This window comes from Tamandua tetradactyla, chromosome 19, assembly GCF_023851605.1.
Source record: "Tamandua tetradactyla isolate mTamTet1 chromosome 19, mTamTet1.pri, whole genome shotgun sequence".
NCBI lineage: Eukaryota > Metazoa > Chordata > Mammalia > Pilosa > Myrmecophagidae > Tamandua > Tamandua tetradactyla.
In genome coordinates, this window is record NC_135345.1 from 44,439,729 (window position 1) to 44,467,087 (window position 27,359).

General features: G+C 35.2%; 1 protein-coding gene across 2 annotated transcripts in view; it reads left to right on the forward strand.

Moving 5' to 3' along the window:
• Window positions 1-20,847, forward strand: part of SLC30A9 (solute carrier family 30 member 9) — a 138,492-nt gene extending 117,645 nt beyond the window's left edge. For both annotated transcript variants that reach the window (XM_077136758.1, XM_077136759.1), the window contains 3 exons: window positions 2,624-2,753; window positions 6,530-6,643; window positions 17,273-20,847. In XM_077136758.1, coding sequence (XP_076992873.1) covers window positions 2,624-2,753; window positions 6,530-6,643; window positions 17,273-17,317 — 289 coding nt within the window. In that variant the 3' untranslated portion in view covers window positions 17,318-20,847. The remainder of the gene's footprint in view (window positions 1-2,623; window positions 2,754-6,529; window positions 6,644-17,272) is intronic.
• The last annotated feature ends 6,512 nt before the right edge of the window (window positions 20,848-27,359 follow it).

A 27,359-nucleotide genomic window follows, 5' to 3' on the forward strand; every position in this document is an offset into this window, starting at 1 on the left:
TTTTCTTATCCTGCCCAGTATGTGGCGCGTCTGCCTGCGGGTCGCACCAGCAAAAGATGTTGCGGCACTTTTAACTTTGGAGGACTCTCCCTTCTGGGGGCGTGGTGGAGACAGAGGAGAGGTTGTAGGCTGGTTTTAATGGCTTCAAATTGCCAAGCCCTGGGGTCTGAATTCCTTGAGAGAGGGATTCCACCTGATTTGGGCTTCACCCCTTCCCTGGGGAAGGCATAGGTGCGATACAGCCCTGAAAACAGCCCGTTTCTGCCTATGCCTGGGGCTGTTGCAGCCTGAGAAGTCCCGCTGCTGTATCCAGAGGCTGCCAAGTCTCTGTAGAAACACAGCCACTAAAACCTTTATTTCCTCCCCTTTCCTCTTTTTCCGTGAGCCCAGTGAGCGAACTCCACCTTGACCAGGTTTAGATTCTCTTTCCTTTCCCTCTGGGAAGCCACCTGTGGGGGTCAGGCACCAAGTGCCAGCCACTGGCCAGTGTGGCTTGGGAAACTCATGGTTTTGGGGAGGCTTGCAGCTGGTCCAGCTGGTCCAGACTGGGGTATGCTGTGTATTCAGTCACTGACGTGGCTCCGGGAGCTGTTTTGTACTGTTTCTGGTTATTTAGTAGTTGTTCTGGAGGATGAACTAAAATGCGCACATTGCTAAGCCGTCATCTTTGAGAAGTGATCAAGACTAACTTCTTAATGTCATTCCTTTTTCATTAATATTTCACTAATATTCTTATTCCACGAATATCTATCCATTAATTCCTTTCTTTTGATTTCTCTTTTGAGTTCTTCTTTGACCTGTTGGTTATTTAAAATTATGTTTCATTTGCATATTTGTGGATTTCCCAAATGTCTTTTTGTTAATGGTTTCTAATTTTATTCCATTGTGGTCAAAGGACATTGTTTATATTATTTCTGTCCTTTTAAAATATACTGACGTTTGGTTTATGGGATTCCTTATAGTCTATCCTGGAGAATGTTCCATTTGCACTTGAGAATGATATTTATTTTACTGTTGTCAGATAGAGTGTGTTCCATTGACGTGTCATTGGGTCTGGTTTTTTTTTTTTGTAATTTTACATGGGCAGGCATCAGGAATCAAACCCGGGTCCTCTGGCATAGCAGGCAACATGGCAACTTGCCTAATCAAAGCATGCAAGCTGAGAAGGCAATAGTGAGTGTGAACAAGATAGAAGGAAATCACAGTTAGAAACAATTTAGTGGATCTAGCCTAAACTCAAAGAAAGGGGATTACACAATATCATGGATACAGAAGGTGGAAATCACTGGGAGCCATGTCAGAACTGCCTTCTATAAACAGTTTTCAATTTGCAGAAAATTATGTGTAAGAACTTAAGGGAAAAGTATAGTAGAATATATGCATTAGCTGCTACTTAGGTATTAGACAAATAATGAAATATATTAATATTTTCTGAGGGTTAAGGCAGATATATGGTTTTAAGTGAAGAAATTATATAGTGTCTTACAATCTGGATGAGATTTTTTTACATTTGACTCTATATAAGTATGAATATTAATTCTTATTTTCACCCTAGCTAGGTGATAAATATAGCTTTTTTATTTATATAGATAAAGGATTTTGGACTGAATATTTTGTAATGTGCTTAATATCACTCAGAAGTTTGGGTCAAAAGTTTTAAGAGTACTTGGAGTCTCACAGGGATCTCTATATCCCTGGCGTTTAGAGTGTTTTTTATATCTTATAGAGTCTATGAAAGAAATATGTTATAGTGATCACTGTACAAACAAAAGAATTTCTTAATAGTTTTCTAGGGAAGGTTGATTCCTGACAGGTGGGGCAGGAGGAATAGAAAGCTTGGGAATCTAGTTTCCTTTCTGGTTGACTATGTGGTATAATGGAAAGACCACTGGACTTGGAGGTGAAAAGATTTGGTGGGGAGTCCTGGCTATGCTGTTAATTAACTGAACTACTTTGGACAAGTCACTTACGCTCCTCTGAGACTCAGTTTAATCTTCTGTAAAATAAAATGCCATCCTACCTATTTTGTGAAAAACATTCACTTAAGTGCCTACTGTGTATTTAGTACCATATTAAGTGTTTTATGTGTATGTTAGTTCATTGCTCTGTACATCTGTCCTGCTAGATACTTATTATTAACCCTATTCCTACAGTCAGAATACTTCACAGAGTTGCATGAAGAGTTTTAAAGATATTATTAAATATTTGTGATTAACGTAGTCTCAAGCAGTATTATCAACAAAAGTTTTTTTAGGAAATTAAGTAGATAATAGGAGAAAACAAGATTTGTGAGATAAAATGACATTTTAGAAAAGTAATGTAGAATTAATATTTTAATGTACAAACTTTATAACTCAAAATAGTATTTATAAAGTTTACACCTGTGCATGACCTTATGCAAAAAAAGCTAAATGGACAGTGAACCTTGAAAATGGTAGGCCACACTTAATGGCGAACACTGAAGTGATCTTAGTCCTTTTGCATCACTGGTGAAAAACTAAATTGTAGACTTTGTAGTCTTTTCAAAAAGTTCAAAGACTTTTTGTAGTCTTTGTATCATTAATGTGTATGTGTTTGCATATGGGTGTAGATGTAAATAACATTGCATTATTATTAATTGCAGGGCAATTCATGATGTTAAAGCCACAGATCTGGGATTAGGTAAAGTGAGATTTAAGGCAGAAGTAGATTTTGATGGCCGAGTTGTTACAAGATCATATTTGGAAAAACAAGATTTTGACCATTTGTTACAAGTAAGTTTATTCATTTTTGTTTACTTATAGCCAAATTTTAGGAAACTTACTATAAAAATAATAAAATAAACCTTTTTTTTAACCAGTCTTAAAGTCATTCTAGCTTTCAGCTTCTTAGGTGCAAAAACTTGACGAGACCCTTTTATTTACTCTAGGTTGGGCTGGTGGAAAGAGCAAGCGAACAAGCAAATTATTAAGTACTAGTTATGTGCTAGGGATTTTGTATATGTTATCTCATTTATTATTAACAACCCTTTAATGGAAAGAAATAATATTCTTTTTTTTTTACTTTTTTTTATTGTATAATATAACATATATACAAAGGAAAGAAATAAGAAAGCAATAGTTTTCAAAGCACTTTTCAAAAAGTAGTTACAGAATATATCCTAGAGTTTGTCATGGGCTACCATATGATCCTCTCATATTTTTCCTTCTAGCTGCTCCAGAATGTAGGAGGCTAGAGGGCTTAAATACTTTTTTATCATCACAAGCGACTTTTTTTCCTTCTTTTTTTTTGTGAAGAATAGCATATATACATAAAAGCTATAAATTTCCAAGCACAGCACCACAGTTAATTGTAGAACATATTTTGATATGATTTAAAAGTGTCACAATTTTAGGTTTTTACTTCTAGCTGCTCTAAAATACTGGAGACTAAAAGAGATATCAATTGAATGATTCACCATTCATATTCATCTTTCCGTACCTCTCATTGGGGTTGTTTGGGCTATGGCAATTATAAATTTTTGCTATTGGAAGGGTCTGTCACTAATATGGAGTAGGGAGATGGAACTATCTGATGTTCTGGAGAGGCTGGGCTAGGTTTCAGGACTTATCTGGACCAGGGACCCATCTGGAGGTTGTAGTTTTCTGGCAAGTTACTCTGCCTGAACCCTTGTGGAATCTTATAAATTACCCTAGATGTTCTTTAGGATTGACTGAAATGGTCCTGGTTGGGGATTGGCAGGTTATGATAGGTAGCAAGGTCTAACTGAAGTTTGCATAAGAGCATCCTCCAGAGTAGCCTCTCAACTCTATTTGAAGTCTCTCTGCCACTGATACTTCATTAATTACACTTCTTTTCCTCCATATGGTCAGGATGTAATTATTGATACCATGGTGCCAGGTCTGGATTCATCCCTGGGAGTCCTCTCCCATGTTGACAGGGAGACTTTCACCCCTGGATGTCATGTCCCATGTAGGGGGAAGGGCAATGATTTCACTTGCAGAGTTGGGCTTAGAGGAATGAGGCCACATCTGAGCAACAACAGAGGTCCTCCAGAAGTAACTCTTACCATGCCTATAGGTAGTCTAAGTTTGTGCTACCTACATGAGCTTCACAAAAGTAAGCCTCATGATTGAGGGCATGGCCTATTGATTTGGGTGTCATTAAAGTTTGACACAGTATCAGGGCCCTGATGGTAGGGTTTAATAGTTCCATAGTCTTTCTCCCCTCCCTCAGGGGACTTTGCCAATATTTTTTGATTATCTGATTAATTTACTCTAAGATGTTTCCAGGTGTTACTATAATCTATACAGAATTAAAGGACCTCATTCTCATTCTGTGCTCTCTGTTTCAGTTGTTCAGATGAGCTGTATAGATAGATTGAATTAGATTCTCATTTTTAAAATGGGCAAATTGAGAAATAGATTAAGTAACTTTCCCCAAATTACAGAGCCTTAAATATGGAGTCAGATTTTAATTTAGATCTGTCCAATTCCAGAGCCCATGATTTTTAAATCATGAATAGTTTAAAAACCTGTCACTCACCTTTGTCAACCCTTAGCTTTTTATTATATTTGCTTAATATCATAAAAAAAGAAATCTTAAAAAAAGTTGATGCCCCTGTGTTCTCCAGATTCCAGTTCTCTTCCTTTTATCCCTAGAATTAACCATTTATCCTGAATTTGGTACTTCTTATTTCCATTCAGATTTTTTTACTCTTTCAACAGAATATATATTTGTAATAATATTTTGACTGTATGTTATACATTTTGAATAATATTGTGAATGAAATTGGTATAAAGGGTATCATATATTGTAGACATTACTCTGCAATTTTACTTTGCTTTTTTTTTTTTACTTAGCACATTTTTGAGATTCTTCCGTGTTAATACATGTACCTCAGTTAACTTACTTTGCTATATAATACTCCCATCCTCTGGATATGCTCCTTATTTCCAGTTTCCAGTTGATGGACATTTAAATTATTTTCAATGTTAAACTATTAGAAACAATTCCATGATGCCATTCTTGTATATGTTTCCTGGTTCACATGTGCCAGCATTTTTTTTAGGGTGGCATATAGCTTGATGTAAAATAGGTGGGTCATTAGGTGTGCATGTAGTTCACCTTCCCTTGTTATTGCTGTATTGTCCTTCAAAGTGTGCCAGTTTAACTTCCACCATAAGTTTATAAAAATTCTTAGTACTTCATATTCTCACTAGATTATATTGACATAATTTTTTAGTTTTTGTCAATATGGTGATGGGTTTGAAATAGTATCTTACTATTTTAATTTGTATTTTCCTGGTTAGTAGTAAAGTTAAGCCTTGACGTTCACTGACCATTGAAATTTCTACATTGCTTCTTATTAGTTTTTATTTTTTTGAGTTAATTTTTATTTTTCTTACTGATTTGTGTACATTTCATTTTTGCTATCCATAATCCATAGACACATAGATTGTGTCTATGCAAATATCTGTTCATAGGTTTTGACTTACCTTTTTACTTTATTGTTTCACAGAAGACTTAATATGGTTTTAATTTTAATATGGTCAAATAAGTAATCTTATTTCATGTGCTTTTTATTTTCTTGCTTAAGAAATCCTTCCTTATCCCTGTGACATAAAAATTTTCTCATTTTTCTTCTAGATGTTTTAAAGTTTGCTTTCACTCTTAGATATATAATCCATCAGAAATTAGTTGTTTGTTTAATGATCTGGGGTGGGGATTCAGTATATTATTTCCTCATAGAAAAATAATTGGCTCCATTTATCGAATATTCTTTTCCCACTCTTTTTGTAATGCAACCCCTGTTTCACATTGTGTTTGATTTTTCTCAAATTGAGTTATTTTGGAAATAGGTGGCCTTTGCCTGGGGCTTAAAAGTTTTTTTATTTTTTATTAAACTTAACGGTGTTTGTTATAATTTTTTTTAAAGGAATCACATTCCAATAAAATTATATTGCTAATTTATAGCTTAAAATATATTTTAGAGCAAAGAACCACACCCCCAAAATAATTTTGTCTTGCTTTGTTTTCGTTTGTTAATGGTGCCATAATGCAATACCAGAAATGGATTGGTTATGATAAAGGGGATTTATTAACTTACAAGTTTACAATTTTAGGGCCATAAAAATGTCCAAACTAAGACATTCAGATAAAATATCTTTTCTCAAGAAAGGCTGATGGGTCCAGAACACCTCTGTCACCTGGCAAGGCATATGGCTGGTGTCTGCTGGTCTTTTGACTTCTAGTTTCAAACAGCTTCCTTCAGGACGTTTTCTTTCCACATCTCCCAACTTCTCTGCCTATGTTGGCTCTGAGCTTTTTCCTTAAAGGGTCCCTCTTAAAGGACTCCAGTAAGTGTATTAAGACCCGCCTTGAATAAGCAATGAGATATCTCCGTGGAAACCACCTAATCAAAAGGTCCGAACCTAAATAATAGGCTGCCTCTACAAGATTGGGTTAGGAAAAAGAACATGGCTTTTCTGGGGTACATAACAGTTTCAAACCAGAATATCCTGCTTTCATTTTCTTTACTTCCTTATAGGAAATTCAAGAAGTAAAAACTCCTGAAGAACTAGAGACTTTTATGCTTAAACATGGAGAAAATATTATTGATACTTTAGGAGCTGAAGTGGATAGACTTGAGAAGGAACTGAAGGTAAGATATATTTATAATAATAATGCAATAATATCAACTATGCTTGGGTATTTAATCTGTGACAGATACTATGCTAAGTTTGTATACTCTGATTTTCTCATTAGCCGTATGATGTGTAGGCATTAGTAGGATTTTTATGAGTGAGAAACAATTGGTTTAACAAAATTGGATAATTTACCTAAGGAAGTAGGCAATTGGGATTTGAACTGGGGTTGTTCAATTCCAAATTCTGTACTTTTCGCAAATATTCTGTACTACTAATTTAATTTCTAAAAGGATTTTTACATTTATAAGAAGCATTTTAAAAGTTTCTAGGGTAGTGTAAAAGGGAAACTTTAGACATGCCAAAAATTATAAAAAGTAGAATGTGACTGTGAATGTACATCTTGCCTTTTGTCCATCTGACATTATATTTTCTGTTTGTTTCTGTTCTGTTGGAGATCATTACAATTTGTTTTCCTTATTGTAATTTTACTTGCTCATGGTGTAATTTCACCTTTAAAAATATCTCAGTGTTTTCAGATTGTCATGTTTGGAATTTGAATTCTATATGTTTGCAATGTATGCAAATTTATAAAAGATCTTTAAGCTGTATAGGTTGTTTAAAGCAATGCATTTTCTTCAGTTGATGTTGACCATTCTTTAGTTCTGTTAAAAATTGAAGGGGGGCAGTGCAATGGTGGCTCAGTAGCAGAATTCTCGCCTGCCTTGCCAGAAACCCAGGTTCAATTCCTGGAGCCTGCCCATGCCAAAAAAAGAAAAAAAATTGAAGGGAAGCAAGAACAGAAGTTGAAGTTGAAGTCTCTGCTTAACTATCTTTTCTTTCAGAATATAAATATCTGATCAGGTTAATAGATATACGTCAAATAAGATGATTTTGTAAATGTTGATATAATTTGTGCGCTTTAAAAAGACAGTGATTATTGAAGTTTCTGGATGAGCACGTCTCAGATATTTTGTACTCAGGATTCTTTACATTCTTAAAAATTATTGAGACCTCCAAAGAGGCTTTATTTATTTGAGTTATATTTATTGATAGTGATAGATCATAAATTAAAATTTGGAGAGTAAAAAATATTTATACATTCATATTTATGAAAAATAACTATTTTCTCAAAGCAAAAAAACCCAAAAGAGTGGTATTGTTTCACATTAAAAAAAAATCTCTACTGTCTGGCTTAGTAACAGATAGCAGGATTTATGTAACTGTTTCTGCATTAAATCTGTTGTAGTGTGGTGTTTGGTTTAAGTAAATAAAGAAAATCCAACTTCACACATTTATGTATCTGTAAAAGGAGGACTATTCTTGTAGACTTTTCAGATAATTGTGATCTTTTCTTTTGATACTACTAAACCAAAGCTTGACAACTAGACTCTTCTTAAAGGTAGTTGCAAGATGTGAAATCTGGAACCATATCAATGAATTTTTCACATGCTCTTATATTAAAATCCATTGGTCTGTATTTGTACTTTGAATGGATCTTTTACCTATGCATGATTCCATAAAATAATATTCTGGTTATTTGGAAAATATTATTTAACTGAGTTATACAGGTCTTTCAAATGTTGACACATTTTAAGTTTTTGAGGCTGTCTGGATCATGGTGATGGATATAAATTTTCCACTATTCTAATTTTCATTTATTAGCTTGAATTTTATCATTAGCAGCAAAACTGTTAGTTGTTTCCTTGAAGTAATGGACTCATTTTGTTCACTTTTGGGATGTTTGCCTAATACTTAAATTTGAATAACCACAGTACATTAGTTATTCTTTAAAGGAAAAATGATGTTCTGATAAAAAAGGGAGTGGATTCAACTTATAACTCAATCAAACAAGTGTATTTTCTTGTTACATCATACTTCAGTATGTACAGTTGCTTTAGACATACATTCTATTTTGTCTTACTTAAAAGTGCATACAAGTTTCAAAGTTTAATAAAAGCAATAATTTGTACTACTTCATGAAGGACATTTAAGTGAAACTGGCTTTTAAAAACAAAACAAAACTGTGTGTGGTGGTGTTTTAGTTTGTTAAAACTGTCAGAATGCAATATACTAGAAATGGAGGGGCTTTTAAAAGGGAATTTATTAAATTGCAAGTTTACACTTCTAAAGCTATAGAAATGTCCAAACTAAGATATCTAGGGAAAGATATCTTGATTCACGAAAGGCAGATGGGTCCGGAATACCTGTGTCAGCTGGGAAGGCACGTTGTGACACCTGCTAGCTTTCTCTCCTCATTTCATAAGGCTTTCCCCGGAGGGTTTTCCTTCTGCATCTCCAAAGGTCTCTGGTATGTGGGCTCTGGTGGCACTTAAGGGTTTTCCAGAATGGTTCCCTCTTAAATGTCTCCAATAAGCAACCCCACCTTGAATGGGTAGAAACACATCTTCATGGAGACCATCACAATTGGTGGCAAGTAATCCAAAGATCCAACCCTACAATATTGAATGAGGATTAAAGAGCATGTCTTTTCTGGGGGTACACAACAGTTTCAAACCGGCACAGGTATTATTGGGATACAATGACTAGTAGTGCAGTATGGTGCCATTTGCCTTGATTTGTACAAAGGTCTCAGAAGTTTTACACACCATTGCTTTTTTTTTTCCCCCCCGTTTGCCTCTGTTTTTATTTTTTTATTTTTTTTTTAACTTTTTTTATTAATTAAAAAAAAAGAACAAAACATTGATATCATTCCATTCTACGTATACAATCAGTCATTCTTCATATCATCACATAGTTGCATATTCATCATTTCTTAGAACATTTGCATTGATTTAGAAAAAGAAATAAAAAGACAACAGAAAAAGAAATAAAATAATAACAGAGAAAAAAAAAGATTATACATACCATACCCCTTACCCCTTGCTTTCATTTACCACTAGCATTTCAAACTAAATTTATTTTAACATTTGTTCCCCCTACTGTTTATTTTTATTCCATATGTTCTACTCCTTTGTTGACAAGGTAGATAAAAGGAGCATCAGACACAAGGTTTTCACATTCACAGAATCTCACTGTGAAAGCTATATCATTGTTCAATCATCATCAAGAAACATGGCTACTAGAACACAGCTCTACCTTTTCAGGCAATTCCCTCCAGCCTCTCTGCTACATCTTGAACAACAAGGTGATATCTACTTAATGCATAAGAATAACCTCCAGGATAACCTCTCAACTCTGTTTGGAATCTCTCAGCCATTGACATTTAGTCTCATTTCACTCTTCCCCCTTTGGTCGAGAAGGTTCTTTCAATCCCTTGATGTTAATTCTCAGCTCATTCTAGGGTTTTTCTCAGTCCCTTGATGCTGAGTCTCAGCTCATTCCAGGATCTCTGTCCCACATTGCCAGGAAGGCCCACACCCCTGGGAGTCATGTCCCACGCAGAGAGGGGGAGGGTGGTGAGACTGCTCGTCATGTTGGCTGGAGAGAGAGGCCACATCTGAGCAACAAAAGAGGCTCTGTTGGGGATGACTCTTAGGCCTAAATTTAAAGTAGACTTGACCTATCCTTTGCGGGGTTAAGTTTCATATGAACAAACCCCAAGATTAGGGGCTCAGCCTATAGCTTTGGTTGTCCACACTGCTTGTGAGAATATCAACTTCCCCAAGTTGACTTTCTCCCCACTCTCACCATTCCCCGAAGGGGGCTTGCAAATACTTTTCCACTCACTGATCAAATCACTCTGGGATACATCGAGGCATCACTCTGGACAAACCAACAAAATCTCATGTTCCACCTGAGATTCCAAGTACTTATGACATTCAATCAAACTATCTACATGAGTTATATTAGGAAATGCTCTAGTCAAAATATAAATTTTGTAACAAACTTTTTTTGCTTTAGTCTTACACATAAGGTGACATTTTAAAGTATTAATATCATCTATTTTCAGCACCCTGCAATAATGACATTCCTTTGTTCTTCCTCATGAAAAAACATTTTTAAAATTTGTACATTGTACATTTCACTATTATTATACACTCTAGGCATTCCTAGATTATACCATCTCTATCATTACCATCTATCTTTCTTTCTGATTTCATTTATGTCCCCAGCCCTCCTCCCTCTATCATTCTCACATGCAGCTTCATTCAGTGTTTTAACATAATTACATTACAGTTAGGTAGTATTGTGCTGTCCATTTCTGAGTTTTTATATTCAGTCCTGTTGCACAATCTGTATCCCTTCAGCTCCAATTACCCAATACACCATTGCTTTTATACCATCAGAAGAAATGTCAACACAGTGAAAAAGGTAAATAACATCTTAGTGTTATTATGTAAATAGTTTTGACATTGGAGACCCACTGAAAAGGTCTCAGAGACCTGAGGGATCTGTAGTCCATACTTTGACAACCACTTTATAAAGTGTGAGATGATGATTATTTTGTGCAAGGTAATAAGAGAATAAAAATAAACTTGGTTCTTCTATTATAGCTCCTTTTATTTCTCTGGCAAATAATATAATAGACTATTCTTTTGTTTTGTTTCTTCATGAAATTGAAATGACATAATGTGTTTAAAAAACCGTAAAATGCTTTACAAATGTAAAATAATGGACTTTTAAACTAAATCATTGTTTGTCTTGTCCTTTAATAGAAACATTAAGTCAGAAACTAGATTTAAGGATAATTTAAAAATTAGTCATTTTCAACTGTATTTGCTTTGATCATAATCAGGCTAATTTATCGTTGTTGTTTAGCAAACTCTGTGCTTTAATTAGAAGCTGTTAACAACCACTAATAGACTTAACTATCTCATAAGTGTTTTTGTATTGTGTAAATCTTCCAAACCAGAAAGCCAAGTTTAACCTGCATTTTCATGCAGAAACATTCTCTAGCTAAGGTAATAAAGTATGTTTAATCTTAAATCAAACAATAGTTCTTTAAAGTTGAGGTATAATAGAAAAGGGAATACATGAATTTAATTCATTCTTGTCATGTAAATAAACTTATTTCCTTTTAAAACTACTCTAGCATAAACCCTTATTTTTAGTATTTAAGCATAGTTTCCTTCTAAGCTTAATTATTAATGATTTCAAGAATACTTGAGTTACTATGAAAAGTCACACCCAAAAATTCTGTACCAGTATGGTAATTATAATGCCATTGATCTATTTATTAAAATAGATGATATTTTTGGCTTAAAATTTTATAACTTACATAATTATCTATAGAGATATTGAAAATAATACACAGTAAATCATTAAGTCCCTATGTATTACCAATATCTTGTTCTTGTTTTGAGGTTGTTTGAACTGTTAACTTTAAATTATTTTTGTTCTACATGCTTCAGTCTGTTGCTAAGCCCTCTGTTCCTACAAGAAGCTTTTTGTTTGGAGAGGAAATAATTCATTGGAAATTAATTCAATGGGAAGCTTCTGTAGCATTTGCAAATTCCTAATAAGAGATGTCCAGTTACTGCTCTGTCCTTTATCTTTTCTTTCTATAATGGCATTCTCCAGTAGCATTTTCTTAATGTTGTGTCTGGAACATTGCAAAATAACTTACCTAATTTGGTTTTCATCTCCTCATAATAAGGGTCTCAGAATAGTTTGTCTCTGGGATATAAAATGGACTAATTCACATTGACCAATGCTGGCCAAAGATCAATAAGTATTTGTTGAATAAATGAATGAAATTATAAGTTAGACACTAATTATGGATTTTCACTTCTGTTTAACAAATACTTCTTCATTTTCCACTATACACATGATACTTTGTTAGGCCCTAAACATTGTATTTTAAGGACATTAATCTGATTGCTTTTATTCATTTATTCAGTTAGCAAGCATATATTATGTGTCTGCTTGGTATTAAGCATATGATATTTAGGAATTTGATTAATTTTCTCCTATTGAATAACCTGATTAGAAAAAACCAGTGAATTAGCTTTTTAGGATGTTTTCCTTGAGGTAGAGTTTGTATTAGTATATGTTTGTTATATTGTGCCTTTTAGATAGAAATAATGACAGACTTCCCATGAACAGCTAAAATTTTTCAAGTCATATTCAAACAGGAGAAGATTGATTGGACTGGGAAGACAAAATTCTGTTTCATTTCTTTTTGGGGAAATATTTTGTATTATATATTGATTTTAAGGAGCTCTAGACATGGGGAATAGTTTCACATAAAGAAAAAGTTAAGAACTAACGTGTTCATTTTTCGGGGTCCCTGGCCATTCTCACTTTAGGATCCAAGAGGAAAGTGCTCCCTGGTATATTTGAGCAACAGTAATTACAAGAAAAATCCCTATGTATACTCAATAGAATAATCTAGCTAGAGCTAAACTCAATATTTTACCAGATTTTGTTTTATCGACTGAGTTCTTTCAATTTAAGTAACAGCAAATATTCCCAGGGCATTATATTTTAAGCTAACTGTTACTAATCCTGGTTGAGTATCAGCATAATTTAACAGGACTTCCCCCTCCCTTTTCATTGCAGTTTTATAAGAGTAATAAAATCTATAAAGTCAAACAAAATGAAAAACCTTATTCCTTAACTCTACATCTCAGAGATAACCATTTTTATTATTTTCAGTTCTTTTATATTTATTGCTATATTTCTACACAAAAGGCTTATACTGTTTTTCTTGATATATACATCAGTATAGATTTAATTATTTTATACAAACAACCCTTTCTATCCTCTATTCTCACACTATCATTATATTACCTTTTATTACATTTTCAATTTGAGTTAGCTGTTCTTCCTTTGTATACCAGATGGAGGGGTGGGGTAGAGCTTTACTTTTCTTGTGGTAGTTGCAGAGTTTTGTAATTGCTTGTAATTGCTTACTTACTATATCTTCTCATTGGACATAAGTCCATTAAAGCAAATATGATTAGTTTCCTATTCATTGTTGTATACTTCAGTACCTGGGACAAAGTCTAGGCATTTAATAATAGATCACTTTTGTTATTGTATTGAAGCTCCTTAAGCTAGCATATATTTTTCACAGCCTATTTTCTGCCTGTGTTTCTAGCCTTATTACATATTATAGCCATATAATATATGGTGTTATATACTACAGTATATAATACCACCATTGCACACTCTCTGGGCTTTTGAATTTGCTCTTGCTGAATTGAGCAAATTGACCTACTTCATCATCTTCTGCAAAACTCACCACATTGACACCTTCCTTGCTTAGATATTATATCTTCGATGAAGTCTTTTTGGATCCCTTCAGCAAACCTAATGGATCTCTCATTTTTGTCCCAGTGTTATTTTTTTTATTTAATAATTAAAAAAATAAGAAACAAAATAAAACAACATACATAATCAATAATTCACAATATCATCACTTAGTTGCATATTCATAATTTCTTAGAACATTTGCATTAATTCAGAAAAAGAAATAAAAAGACAATAGAAAAAGAAATAAAACGAGTACAGGAAAGAAAAAAAAAAAGATAATACCTAGCATACCCCTTACCCTTGCTTTCATTGATTACTAGCATTTAAACTAAATTTATTTTAACATTTGTTCCCCCTATTATTTATTTTTATTCCATATGTTCTACTCCTTTGTTGACAAGGTAGATAAAAGGAGCATCAGACACAAGGTTTTCACAATCACGCAGTCACATTGTGACAGCTGTATCATTATTCAGTCATCCTCAAGAAACATGGCTACTGGAACACAGCTCTACATTTTCAGGCAGTTCCCTCCAGCCTCTTCATTACATCTTGAATAACAAGATGATATCTACTTGATGCATAAGAATAACCTCCAGGATAACCTCTCGACTCTGTTTGGAGTCTCTCAGCCATTGACGCTTTGTCTCATTTCCCTCTTCCCCCTTTTGGTTGAGAAGGTTTTCTCAATCCCTTGATGCTAAGTCTCAGCTCATTCTAGGGTTTTTCTCAATCCCTTGATGTTGAGTCTCCGTTTATTCCAAGATCTCTGTCCCATGTTGCCAGGAATGTCCACACCCCTGGGAGTCATGTCCCACGCAGAGCGGGGTAGGGTGGTGAGACTGCTCGTCGTGTTGGCTGTAGAGAGGGGCCACATCTGAGCAACAAAAGAGGCTCTCTTGGGGGTGAGTCTTAGGCCTAAATTTTAAGTAGACTTGACCTATCCTTTGCGGGGTTAAGTTTCATGTGAACAAACCCGAAGACTGGGGGCTCTGCCTATAGCTTTGGTTGTCCACACTGTTTGTGAAAATATCAAGAATTCAACTTGGGGAAGTTGAATTTCTCCCCGTTCTTACCGCTCCCCAAAGGGCGCTTTGCAGATACTTTTCCACTCACTTCAGTGTTATTTTTAAACACACAAACACGTGTAAAATGGACAGCCCCTTAGTACATTTTTATTGAAAAATCTTCACGCACATACAGTCCATCCATGGTATACAATCATTGGCTCACAATATCATCACATAGTTGCATATTCTTCACCATGATCATTTTTAGAACTTTTGCATCACTCCAGAAAAAAAATAAAAAGAAAACACTCATACACCCCATACCTTTTACCCTTTCCTCTTATTGACCCTACTATTTCCATCTACTAGATGTATTTTACCTCTTATCTCTCTTATTATTTATTTATTCTTTATCCATATATTTTTACTCATGTGTCCATACCCTGGATAAAAGGAACATCAGCACAAGGTTTCCACAATTATACAGTCACATTGTAAACTTTATATCTTTATACAATCGTCTTCAAGAATCAAAGCTACTGGAACAAGCTCAACAGTTTCAGGTACTTCTGTCCAGCCACTCCAATACACCATAAATTAAAACGGGATGTCTATATAATGCATAAAAACAGCCTTCAGGATAACTTCTTGACTCTCTTTGAAATCTCTCAGCCACTGAAACTTTATTTGTCTCATTTCTGCCCCCTTTTTGGTCAAGAAGGCTTTCTCAATCCCATGATGTCAGGTTGCAGCTTATCCCAGCAGTCCCCTGTTGCCAAAGAGATTTATATGTCTGGAAGTCATGTCCCATGTAGGGGAGAGGGCAACGAGTTCACTGGTCGAGTTGGCTTAAAGAGGGAGGCCACGTCTGAGCAAGGAAAGAAGTTCTCTGGGAATGACTCTTAGGCATAATTATAAGTAGACTTAGTTTCTCCTTTGCAGTAGTAAATTTCATAGGGGCGATCCCCAAGATCGAGGGCTCAGCCTATTGAATTGTTGTCCCCACTGCTTGTAAAAATATCAGAAATTCCCCTGATAGGGAAGTTGAATATTTCCTCCTTTCTCCCCAGTCCCCCAAGAGGACTTTGCAAAAATCTTCTTATTCTCTGCCCAAGTTGCTCTGGGATATATTGGGGCATCACGCTATATGAACCAACAGGATCTCATGCCCTATTCAAGATTTTATGTAGTTATGGTATTGAAATAAACAGACCATACAAGTTAAATTAGATATTGTGCTATCCAAATTATAAGTGTTGCACCAAATGAACATCTTTCTTTCTCTTTGGTCTTACATAGAAGTTGAAGTTTTAAAATATGGACCATATCATCCTTTACCCTGTATTCTTATTTACCTTAGTCTTATCCAGATCGGCTTCATTCATATCTCTATTCGAAGTCTGATCACTTTTTTAACTTTTCAAACAGTTGCTGAATGGGGTAATGCTGACTTTTCATAGCTTTAGTGCTCTAACTCAAGTGTCTCAGATGTCACATAAATCCCCGAACTCTCAGGGAACAACCAGGTTGTATACAAATAGCTCAGTATCACAGAATTTAGAAATAAGAGTTACAACTTCTGAATATGTAATTGCTATATGAGAGCTTACAATCTAGGATCCTTTACAGTAGTCCTCAAGCTGATAACCCGTACTCTTGATTTCAGTTCTCCAAGTTTGTATATTATAGTTAGTTCATATGAGTGAATTTCATTCAGTAAACTGTCTTAAGGGTCATTCACCTAGTTGTATGCCTCACAACTTCATTCTTACTTGCAGCCACTTTGTAGTCTGTTGTATCTATACACCACAGTTCCTCCTTCCATCCCTCAGTTGTTGTACACTTAGGCCACCTCCACCCATTGCAAGTTGCGAAGACTGCATAAATACCAGTGTTAGCATACTTCTTGACACATGAATAAGTGCTCAATAAATGTTAACTGTTATTATTAGCTATAATGCTTCAATTTATAGATGGTTATTGCTACACTTTTCTCCTTGGCTAATCCTTAGTCCCTCAGGGTCAGCAGGAACAGTCTTATTTAATAATTGTAGCTCTCCTTTCTAGCACAGTGCTTAACCCAAGACTATATGGTTTGTTACTATATATGAAGTAAGTGATTATCAGTTTACTCTTTCTGATTATTGTTGTTTTGCAGAACTTTCTTTTCAAAACTGTAAAAAGAGCATATTTCCAAGGCTTTGCACCTATTAGATCCTCAGTTCATGTTGCATTAATGAACATATGAACAAACTAGGGAGGTAGGACTACTTACTGTAATATTTTTAGTGAATATTGGTCTGTTCACCTGCTGATTTTATTTTTCTTATGAAAATATTTATCTTGCTAGTGTGCTAAAATTGAAACAGTTTGATCAAAATGTTTTCATTGTCTTTGATGGAAATGTTTTTAGTGTTCAAAAGAAATAAAAATATTTTTTGCTGTGAATTATGTGATGGTGATTTTTCTTTCCAGGAACGAAATCCTGATATTCGACATGTGGATTTGGAGATACTGTAAATTTGGTAGAATGAATCACCTTGGTGGGAGCCCTGGAAGTCGTCAAGTCACTCTATATATAGCCATGATGATGTCACTCCTTTTCCTGCTCTCCCACATGGAAGAAGTCAGCACCATTCAAAGCTTTTTTTTTTTTTTTAAGAAGGAAATAATTCAAGGGCATAGGACTAAAACTACTTCTTTACTTCAATGAGACACACTACAAGTTGAATCAGTTTGGAAATAATGTTTTTATGTTTCAATAGAGAATACTTTAGTTGCTTAAGTTCATAATTTCTCACTTCAGCTTGTCAGGTTATATTGTACCTTAACAATCATGTGGCAGTTTTTCACATTGGTGAAAATAAGTGATGTCCATAGGATTATGAATTTCAGTTTATCATCACTGAAGACTTCACTCCACTCAACTCCAAAATCTTCCAGTCTTGAATACTCTGGCTAAGTCTAGGTGTGTGACTTTAAAAAGTCACTCCATTTCAGAGTTTGTCTTTCCTTATAGAGTGTAAAAACTATTTCTATGTACCTAATGATTTTGACTTCAGCACCTAGAAAAGAACACTTTCTGGAACTATTCATACCAGGACTTGCTTAGTTACTGAATTCAATGAAGACATTTCAGTACATTCTTTTACATCATGGTAGTTGCCATTTTTAATATTTCTTCTTTCATGTTTTTTTCCCCCCCATTTTCTTTAATTTTTCTAATATTAGGAGTTCTAAAATACCCTTAGAAGTTTCTATAAGGCCAGTGGGGTAACTGGTTTTTTGTTTGTTTGTTTTTATTTTGGCATGGGCAGGCTCCGGGAATCGAACCCGGGTCTCCTGCATGGCAGACGAGAATTCTGCCACTGAGCCACCATTGCACCACCCAGTGACTGGTTTTTATTTTTTGTTTTTGTCTTTGTTTTATAGTTGGCTTCAGTGCCATAATGTGTATTTACTAGGAGATAATGCATTTATAAGCATTTTTAACATTCTGTTAAGTGGACTAGAAATGTTTATAATTTTACAGACAGAACAGCATTTTATTTTTATTTAAAAGGAGGTATTACGTATATGAACTGTGGGATGTTTTTTACATTAAAATGACCCCAAGACAGAGGTAGATCTCTTTTACTAAAACTTGTGGCCATGATTTTGCTAGTAGTATGCCTGTAACATGAGTTTCTTAAATTTACAGAATGGGTCATTTACCATAATATATCGACTATAACATATTATTTAAGTTGTTTTTGAATGACCTTAAGGTATCAAGATAAAAAATCTGCAGTTCAGTAATTGAAAATTTAGTGAAAAGCCACAACTATGTCTCCATTCACCAAAACAACTCATATGCACTTTAAAATGTTCACGTGGCAGTGAGCATTGTTCACACAAGAGTGGTGGCCAGGTGATCTTTGTTGGCTGAGTGAGTACTTGGCATGATGACCCATGTGTGGTCAGTATCTTAAAACTTACTTAGATTGAAGTTTATGGATTACAAATTATAATACTGAAAACAGAAAATTAAGAATTTGATTAAATAGTTTGTATTGATAATTTTTACACCAGAACTGTCGTTTACTAGGAAATTATGAGAATTTCTATTGGAGTACATTTTTTTTTTTTTACCATTAGAGAACATTTGTATTCTGTATATTGTAATGAAATATCATTCCAGTTTTATTATTGTTAGAATTTTACATGATACATACATACATACATACACACACACACGTATAAATTTAGTCCTTGTTATGGTTTCAGTTTCTTCACCCTTACCTTTTTTTAACATTGCTTTTTGTGCATTATAATTCTTTCTCTGTTTTCTATGTTCCTTCTTTCTCCTTTTTCCCACTTGGCACTTGTCCCTTATCATTGCCATTTGGGAAGGTACTAAATTATCAGCAGTTTCTTCCTAATAGAATGACTGAAAAATTTCATATAGCTGGACAAAAATAATTAGCTAATTTTAGAAAAGAAATTAAAATTTGATGCAGAAATTTTGCAAAATAGATTTTTTTGAGGACCCACATATAAAAGGATATTTATTTGCAGTTCATGATCAGGTTTTAGTTGGTTGATGAGCTCATAAACATTCTTAAATAATAACTATAGGCTTATGTTACTGTCTTTTCTCTCCAGTTAATTTCTGCACTGATATTTTAAAGTTTGTTTAAGCAAAGTTTGACATAAAATGCAGCAGATCTAGGAACTTGAGTATTTCTGTGGAATTAGGAAATGTTTGTCATCACTGGTTTATGTTTTTTCCTTTTCAATAGAGGTAAATTTGAATTTGAAAACTAAGTCATTTGGGCCTTTCTTTAAAAATAAGATGGTATCCAGCTTTTAAGTGTTTCTTTCCCCCCATATTTATGACATCTTGTTCTGATCCATAGGATTTGAATGTTTAAGCGTATTGATCATAATCTTTTCAAGGAAAATGTATTCTCTATAGAAGAATAATTGCAGAAGTTTGTTGGACAGTAACTCTTATTTGGCCTAACTAAAATCAGGATGCTGGGCAGTGTGACGGTGGCTCAGTAGCAGAATTCTCACCTGCCATGCCACAGACCCGGGTTCGATTCCCAGTGCCTGCCCATGTAAAAAAAGAAAATCAGGGTGCTATCAAAGGTGAGGTACACCTGTTCTCACCTTTGGCTGAGAATGGAGTTGTATAATCAGTTGTAAGTAGCAGACTCCAAACTATCTAAGGTGGTTCATTTTATTGCCTTACAGTGGGAAGATAAAGGTAGAGTCGTGTTTTAAATGCACTGTTGTGGCACCCAGTAGTATCCATTTACAAAGAGGGAGCATACAGTGAGAAACCTGTGGAAAAGGATTTGATTAGAAGATGTTCAAAATTTTTAAAAAAGAAACTTAACCTTTGCATAATTTCCTCCACCCCAGCCCCTTTCCCAAATCACCCAAAATAACAGAATGGCATAAGATTTTAGTTTTTGATATATGGTTTCCAGTGTTACCTTAATTTTCTCATAATTTTGGTATTGCTTTTTTGCTAAAATTACATCATTGAAAGGATGGCTTTGATTTTAAATCTGATAACTTTTTGAGGTAGAATGTTGGGAACTGCAGAAAATTGCAGACATTTGGAATTTGTATTATCTTAGGTTGCATTTCTCAAGCTTTGGCAGAATTTCGTTGAAACATGATGACCCCCAATTTGCCAAACTGTCAGAACTCAGTAAAGCAAAGAATTGAAAATAAAATGTTGATTTAAAGATTGTCTCCCTTACATCCCTCATCCCTGTCTCTTGAGATGGAATTTTGGAAGGCATTTATATAAAAGATCAGTCTGATAGCCTTTGTTTTTGCATCTAAGTTTACTTGCATTTCTAGACTTGGTTTTATGGAAAAAGAAAATTATTTCTATTATGTTATGTTTCATCTGTCTGATTTCACTGGCAGATTAAGAGGGTCTGGGTTGCACAAGATGCTTTTTTCGTTAATAAGTGTCATGTGTAAATTAAAGCAGCTCATTATTAGTTTGGAATTTTTTTCCCTGATGAATAAATGTTCATTGAACAAGAGTCCTTCTTTACCTCATGTGCTACGAACACATACCTTAAAAATAATGTCTATATTTTTGAACAGAAATTGTCAATGAACATACTTGTCAGTTTGCAGGTTTTCTTTGTTTTACAACTTATAATCATTTTATAGTGATTTACAACTTACAATCAATTTACAGTGAAAAGGGAATAAAGAGCCAATGAAGCAGGCACTGTTATTCACCTTTTTTTCGTAGATGAGGAAACTGAAATACAGAAGTTATGAACTTATCCTGAGGTCACTTTGCTAGTAAGAGCCAGAATCAAGATTTGAGCTCAGTCTGGTTCCAGATACAGTGGCACTATGCTGCCATATCTGGGCAGAAGAAATACTTATTTTATTATGATAAAATAAGCAAACAAATTAATATCCAATTGTCACAACAGCTAGTTGGATACCCCCAGCTATCCATTTCCAGTTCCTAGAGGCAACTAATGTTACCAACTTCTGATTAATGTATCCCTACAAAAATAGTATACACATACACATACATATACATATATGCATATATAGGCCCATACAGTCATGTTTATTATGTATATTTTTCTTTTTGCACACCTGGTAAAATGCAATATATATGGACATTTCTCATTTATTCATGGCAGTTATGGTCTAAAAGTCACCAGGAATGCTCAATTAGAGAATATTGTCCCTAGGGGAAATACAAGATTAGGTTTCGGGGAGCCTCTGATTACATTTTGCAATGAACCAGTAAATAGCATTGTTTTATGCATGTTTCAGTTTGAAGACACCTCATATCTTTGCTTTCTCCTTAAATTTGCATGCAGTGGTTCCCAAGGAGGTTCTTTTAAAGACTACCTCCATTTAACCCCATCTAGAAATTGTATCGTTGCCTTCAGAACATTGTAGAGCAATGTTTTAGCACTGCTTACTGAATGAAAGCTGAAAAAGCAGGGTAGAGCAGTTGCCTTCTTTGATCTCAGCTGGGAACATTCACATAGGGCAGCTCAAATTTTTGACGGCTGTGTTCGCAAATGACCAGGAAGCACCATGAATGAGTCCACGAATAATGAGGATTAATGGAATCTTCTTTTATTTTAAACATTTAATTAAATCTTAATTTAAAAAGTACCCAGCCAATTTTTGCATTCACTGAAAGTTACATCAAGAGGTTGTAGCAATTCATTGCTGTTTAAATTTAAATTAAATAAAATGAAAAATTCAGTATCTCATTTGCATCTTTATGTACTGCGAAGCCATATGCGGCCAGTGGCTACCATGTTGGACAGTGCAGATCAGAACATTTCCATCATTGTAGAAAGTTATTTGATCTTAAAGTAATCCTAACATCTTTCCAATATTGAGAGCATCTTTATAGTGTACAACACTATAAAGTTTTGCTGTTGGGGTGAGAAGGAGGGAAGGTAATTGTAGCTTACTGCTTACAAATGTATTAATGTTAATAAAAAGCTCTTGAGCTGTAGTTTAAGCCTACCAATGAGTGAATTTTCATCTCCAGAATGAACTAGAATGAGGTTGAACTAGATTTCAAGTATTTGATTCAAATGCTCAGTCCACATTCTCAACATCAGGGAACAAATCAACCCTAAAAAGTATTCTTGAGTCATCAAAAAATCTTATCCAGGTTGATTAATTATGTGATTCTGGGGATTCATGGTAGTTTACTTGGTGGTTCAACAAAAATCTAAATCAATGTTACACCCCCATTCACCATATAAAGGCCAGAGAGGTGAAAACAGGATCAGTTGGTCCAGATAGTGAGAAAGGATGGAGTTATAGGTTAAACAATTTATACAAACAATAAGTCCCAAGAAGCAGTATAAATTGAATATTTTTAAAATTTCATTTACAATGAGGGGAGGTCACAATTTAAAGAAATCCTTTTGCAAAGAAAGTGAGTGCTATAATTTCTGTTTTGTTAAACCCTATTTAAAGGAAATCAACTCTAGGTTATTCCTGGAACTATGAGAGAGCAGGTTGATTCTAGAAAAGCATTAGAGGATTTCGTGATAGATGGTCTAGTACCAAAAGTAGTTGACGTTCCAAGGAATTACACAAATATATCAATTTTCCATAGGACCCCTACTGTAAGATCAATAGTCTATGTAAAAAATATTAGGACTAACAATACTCCAGTTGCAGTGCAAGGGTAGCTCAGTGGTAGAATTCTTGCCTACCAGGCAGGAGATCAGGACTCGATTCCCAGTTCCTGCACTTGCAAGTAAAAACAAAACAAAACAAAAACAATATACTAGTTATGATGTACTAGATGATAGCTGGATCCTCATGGAAGAAGGAAAGCAGTGTTGCTAGCCAGATAAGCTGAATCATCTTCTGATGGTCCAGGGTTGTCGATGTCCCAGCCAGATCACACTCTCTAATTGGGGACAGGAGATTTATTCATAGCTGTGGCTCCTGGCCTTCTTGGGATCACTAATACCTGCCTAAAGTCAGCAACTGTAGCCCATAGATAGGTCATGCTACCTCAGACATAGAAGATGTTGGGATCCTAACTTGAGATGTTAATGTGAGGTTTCCTGAGTAGTGCCCAAAAGGAATTATTTGTGTTTGCTTTTCCAGTTTTATTGTGTTTTCAAAGTTTGACAATGTCTGAGATCCTTGAAAAATTCTTGAATCTTTATAAAAATGCTGTTATTTCTCCTATCTTAGAAAAACAGTCTAAAGCAATGACACTCCCCCCCACCCTGCCCTCCAAAGAAGCCACCCTTCAGCTACTTTTCCATTTATCTGCTTCCCTTTACAGCAAAACTTAAAAAGAGGTGTCTATGCTTGCTACCTCCATTTCCTCTTCTCACACTTTTTTCTGAAACTGGTTCTAATCAGACTTTCGTCAAGGTTAACATTGTGTACTAAGCACAATGGTCAATGTTCAGTTCTCCACTTAATCTGTCAGCAACATTTGACAAAATAAAGCTTTGGCTTTGAGAACTCAACTCTCCGAGTTCCTCACCTACCTCACTGGCTACTCTCAGTCTTACACATTCCTCCTCATTCCCTTTATCTGTAAACATTGGAGTCTCCTGGGGCTATGTCTGTTCTCTGTTTATATACAGTAATTGAATAACCCAGTCTCATGTCTTTAAAAAAGACATTGATGGCTTTCAAAGACATGTCTTCCAACCTGAATTCTCTACCTTGAATCCTGGTCTCATGCATGCACTTGCCTACTTGACATCTCCACTTGGATAATGTGTAGATTATATGATTGTTCCCAATTCAGTGAAAACATTTTGCATCCCTGCTTACTGCCAAATGACTTGCAGTAGCTCCCTGTGGACAAAATAGTTCTGGTCCATTGACATTAGGCTTAACCATGTGACAGGCTTTAGCTAACAGAATGTGAGCAGAAGTGACATACACTAGGTCTTTTCCCTCTTTCATGAGAATGGTATGCCTCTGATAGAGCATGTTCTTTCCCTGGGTCCCTGAATGAAAAAAGACAGATGGAACAGAAAGATGGCCAACCCACTGATAACAATCGTGTTATGTAAGCACTACTGAGATTTGGGAGGTGACTAATAGCATCTCAAACTTAACATTCAGAAACAAAATTCCCAGTTTCCTCACCTCTTCTTCCAAAAATATTACAGTAAATGGCAGCTTCATCCTCTCAGTTGCCCAAGCCCCACATCTTGGATTCATCTTTAGCTCTTCTCTTTCTCAGGCAAGGCACATTTAACACCTTAGCAAATCCTCTGGCTCTACCTCCAAAATACATTTAGAATCCTTTTCTTATCATCTCACTTGTCTTAATCTGCATCATAATTTCGTTCCTGGATTATTGAAATATACTCTTAATGGTTGCCTCCCATAATTCTACCCCCCACATATATTAGAAGAGTATCCTTTTTTTTTTTCAGAAGAGCATCTTTTGAAAATATATCCGAATCATGCCATTTCTCTGCTCAAAACCCTTCTCTGACTTCTAATCTCATAGAGTAACAAAATCCTTACAACCTCTCCATCATCTGATCCCATTTTCTACTGTTCTCTCTTTTGCTCTGCTCCAGCCAGACTGATCTCCTTTTTTTTTTTAGCTCGGATGCAGCTTCATTCAGTGTTTTAACATTATTACTTTACAATTAGGTATTATTGTGCTGTCCATTTTTGAGTTTTTGTATCTAGTCCTATTGCACAGTCTGTATCCCATCAGCTCCAATTACCCATTATCTTACCCTGTTTCTAACTCCTGCTGAACTCTGTTACCAGTGACATATTCCAAGTTTGATCTCCTTTTTGCTTTCATACATCTTAAGCATGCTTTCAACTCCTAGGGTCCTTGCACTGCCTGACATGTGATTCCCTCCAGATACCTGCACAGAATGTGTCTTCATTTCTTTCAAATCCCTGCTCAAATGCTTCCTTACCAGCGAGGCCTTTCCTCACCACGTTACATGAAATAGCAAGCCTTTTCTTCCCCCCTACTCCCTAATCTTCTTTCCTGCTTTATTTTTGGCTATAGCACTCATTGCCTGGTATACTATAATTTTACTTTTGTTTATTTTCTGTCTATCTCCAGCAGAATATAAGATCCGTAAGAGCAGGATCTGCAGAAACTGGAACAGTATCTAATATAAAATAGGCATTCACTAAATATCTGTGGAACTAGTGAATGACTCTTTCATGTATGATGTTAGGCTCTAGAGGTAAAAAGAAAAATAAGACACAGACTTGGCATAATCAGTCAGCAGACAAAAAAAGGCCCATACAAATGATCACAATACAGTGTAAGAATGCATTTATCAAATATTTAAATCGATTAATATTAATCTTCATATATCAAAACCAGGTCTGTGAGACAGACATTGTTAGGCTGCTGATGAGAGCATAAATTGGGGTTATCCATAAGGAGGTAATATTGCAGTAGGAATCAAAAGCCTAGAAAATATTTGCACCCTTTGACCTAGTTATTCCACTTCTAGGAATATACATCAGGAAATAGAGTTGCTTTATTATGAAAAAGTTATAAAATTTAGAGTTAAGAATGAAGCTGATCACTGTTTATATTTTAGAACCTCATCTACTTTTTGAGACCAGAGGAAGAAAAGTATTTTGTCCAGAACCTACATTTTCTGTAGCACCTAATCTCACTTTGACCTGTCTGGATAGATCATTTAAACAATCCAAACACAGGGAGCCCAGAATAAGAATGAGGGCCTTTAATCTTGTATAGTTTAATATAATGCCTGGATGCATCTTAGAGTATATTAAGCAGATAATAAAAAAAGTATTGGCAAAGTCCCTTGAGGGATGGAAGAAAAAATATGCAACTATTAATCTTTACCACCAGGGAAACCCTTGATACAGTGTTAAATATTAGGAACACCTAAATCAATAGGCCAAGCCCTTGATCTTGAGGCTTGCTCTTGTGAAGTTTATATATGTAGTGGAGAAGCTTAGCCTACCATAGGTATGCTTAAGATTACTTCCTGAGGAATCTTCTGTTGCTCAGATGTGGCCTCTCTCTAGACCCAACTCTGCAAGTGAAATCATTACCCTCCCCCCTATGTTGGACATGACATCCAGGGGTGAAAATCTCCCTGGTAGCATGAGAGATAACTTCCAAGGATGAGTCTGGCCTTGGAACCATGGTATCAACAATTCCATCCTGACCAAAAGGGGGAAAAGAAGTGTAATAAAGTGTCAGTGGCTGAGAGTCAAGAGGCTACTCTGGAGGTCATTCTTACTCAAGCTTCAGTTAGACATTGCTACCTACCATACTTGCCAACCCCCAACCCAAACCATTCCAGCCTCTAAAGAACAACTAGGGGATTATGTAAGATTCTACAAATGATCCATACGCGACGGTAACATTCCAAAAATTTACAACCTCCAGATGGGCCCCTGGACCAGATAAGTCCTGAAATGCCGAGGGGCTAGTCTCTCCAGAACATCAGCTAGATAGGGGGATAGGATCCCCCTATCCCATATTGTTGACAGTTCCTTCCAACATGAAAATGTTAGAATGGGCATAGCCCAAATATTCCTAGAGTGGGAGAAAGGTCAAAGGTGATGGTGGGCGTTACACAGAAAAGATAGGGTTTAGCAAATGAGTATGATAATCATTATATTGATATTTCTTTTATTAGTCTCCAGTGTCTTAGAGCAGCTAGAACTAAAAACCTGAAATGGTAGAATTGTAACCCATACCAAAACTCTGAAATCTGTCCTACAATTAATTGTGCTGTGTGTTGAAATGTATTGCTTTTTAGTATATATGTTATTTTGTGCAAAAAAGAAAAAAAAATTTCTTCTAGTTTCCAGGGTTTGGGAGCAGCTAGAAGGAAAAATCTGATATAGTGTAGTGAAAACCCTAACAAACTCTGAAGTCTGTTCTGTATCTACTTATTAAAGTGTACTTTGAAAATCATTGCTTTCTTTTCTTTGGATACATATGTTATATTTAACAATAAAACGTTTAAAAAATAAAAATAACCACTGAAAAACTAGAAAATAATCTAAACATTAAAAATGAGAATTAAGCTTG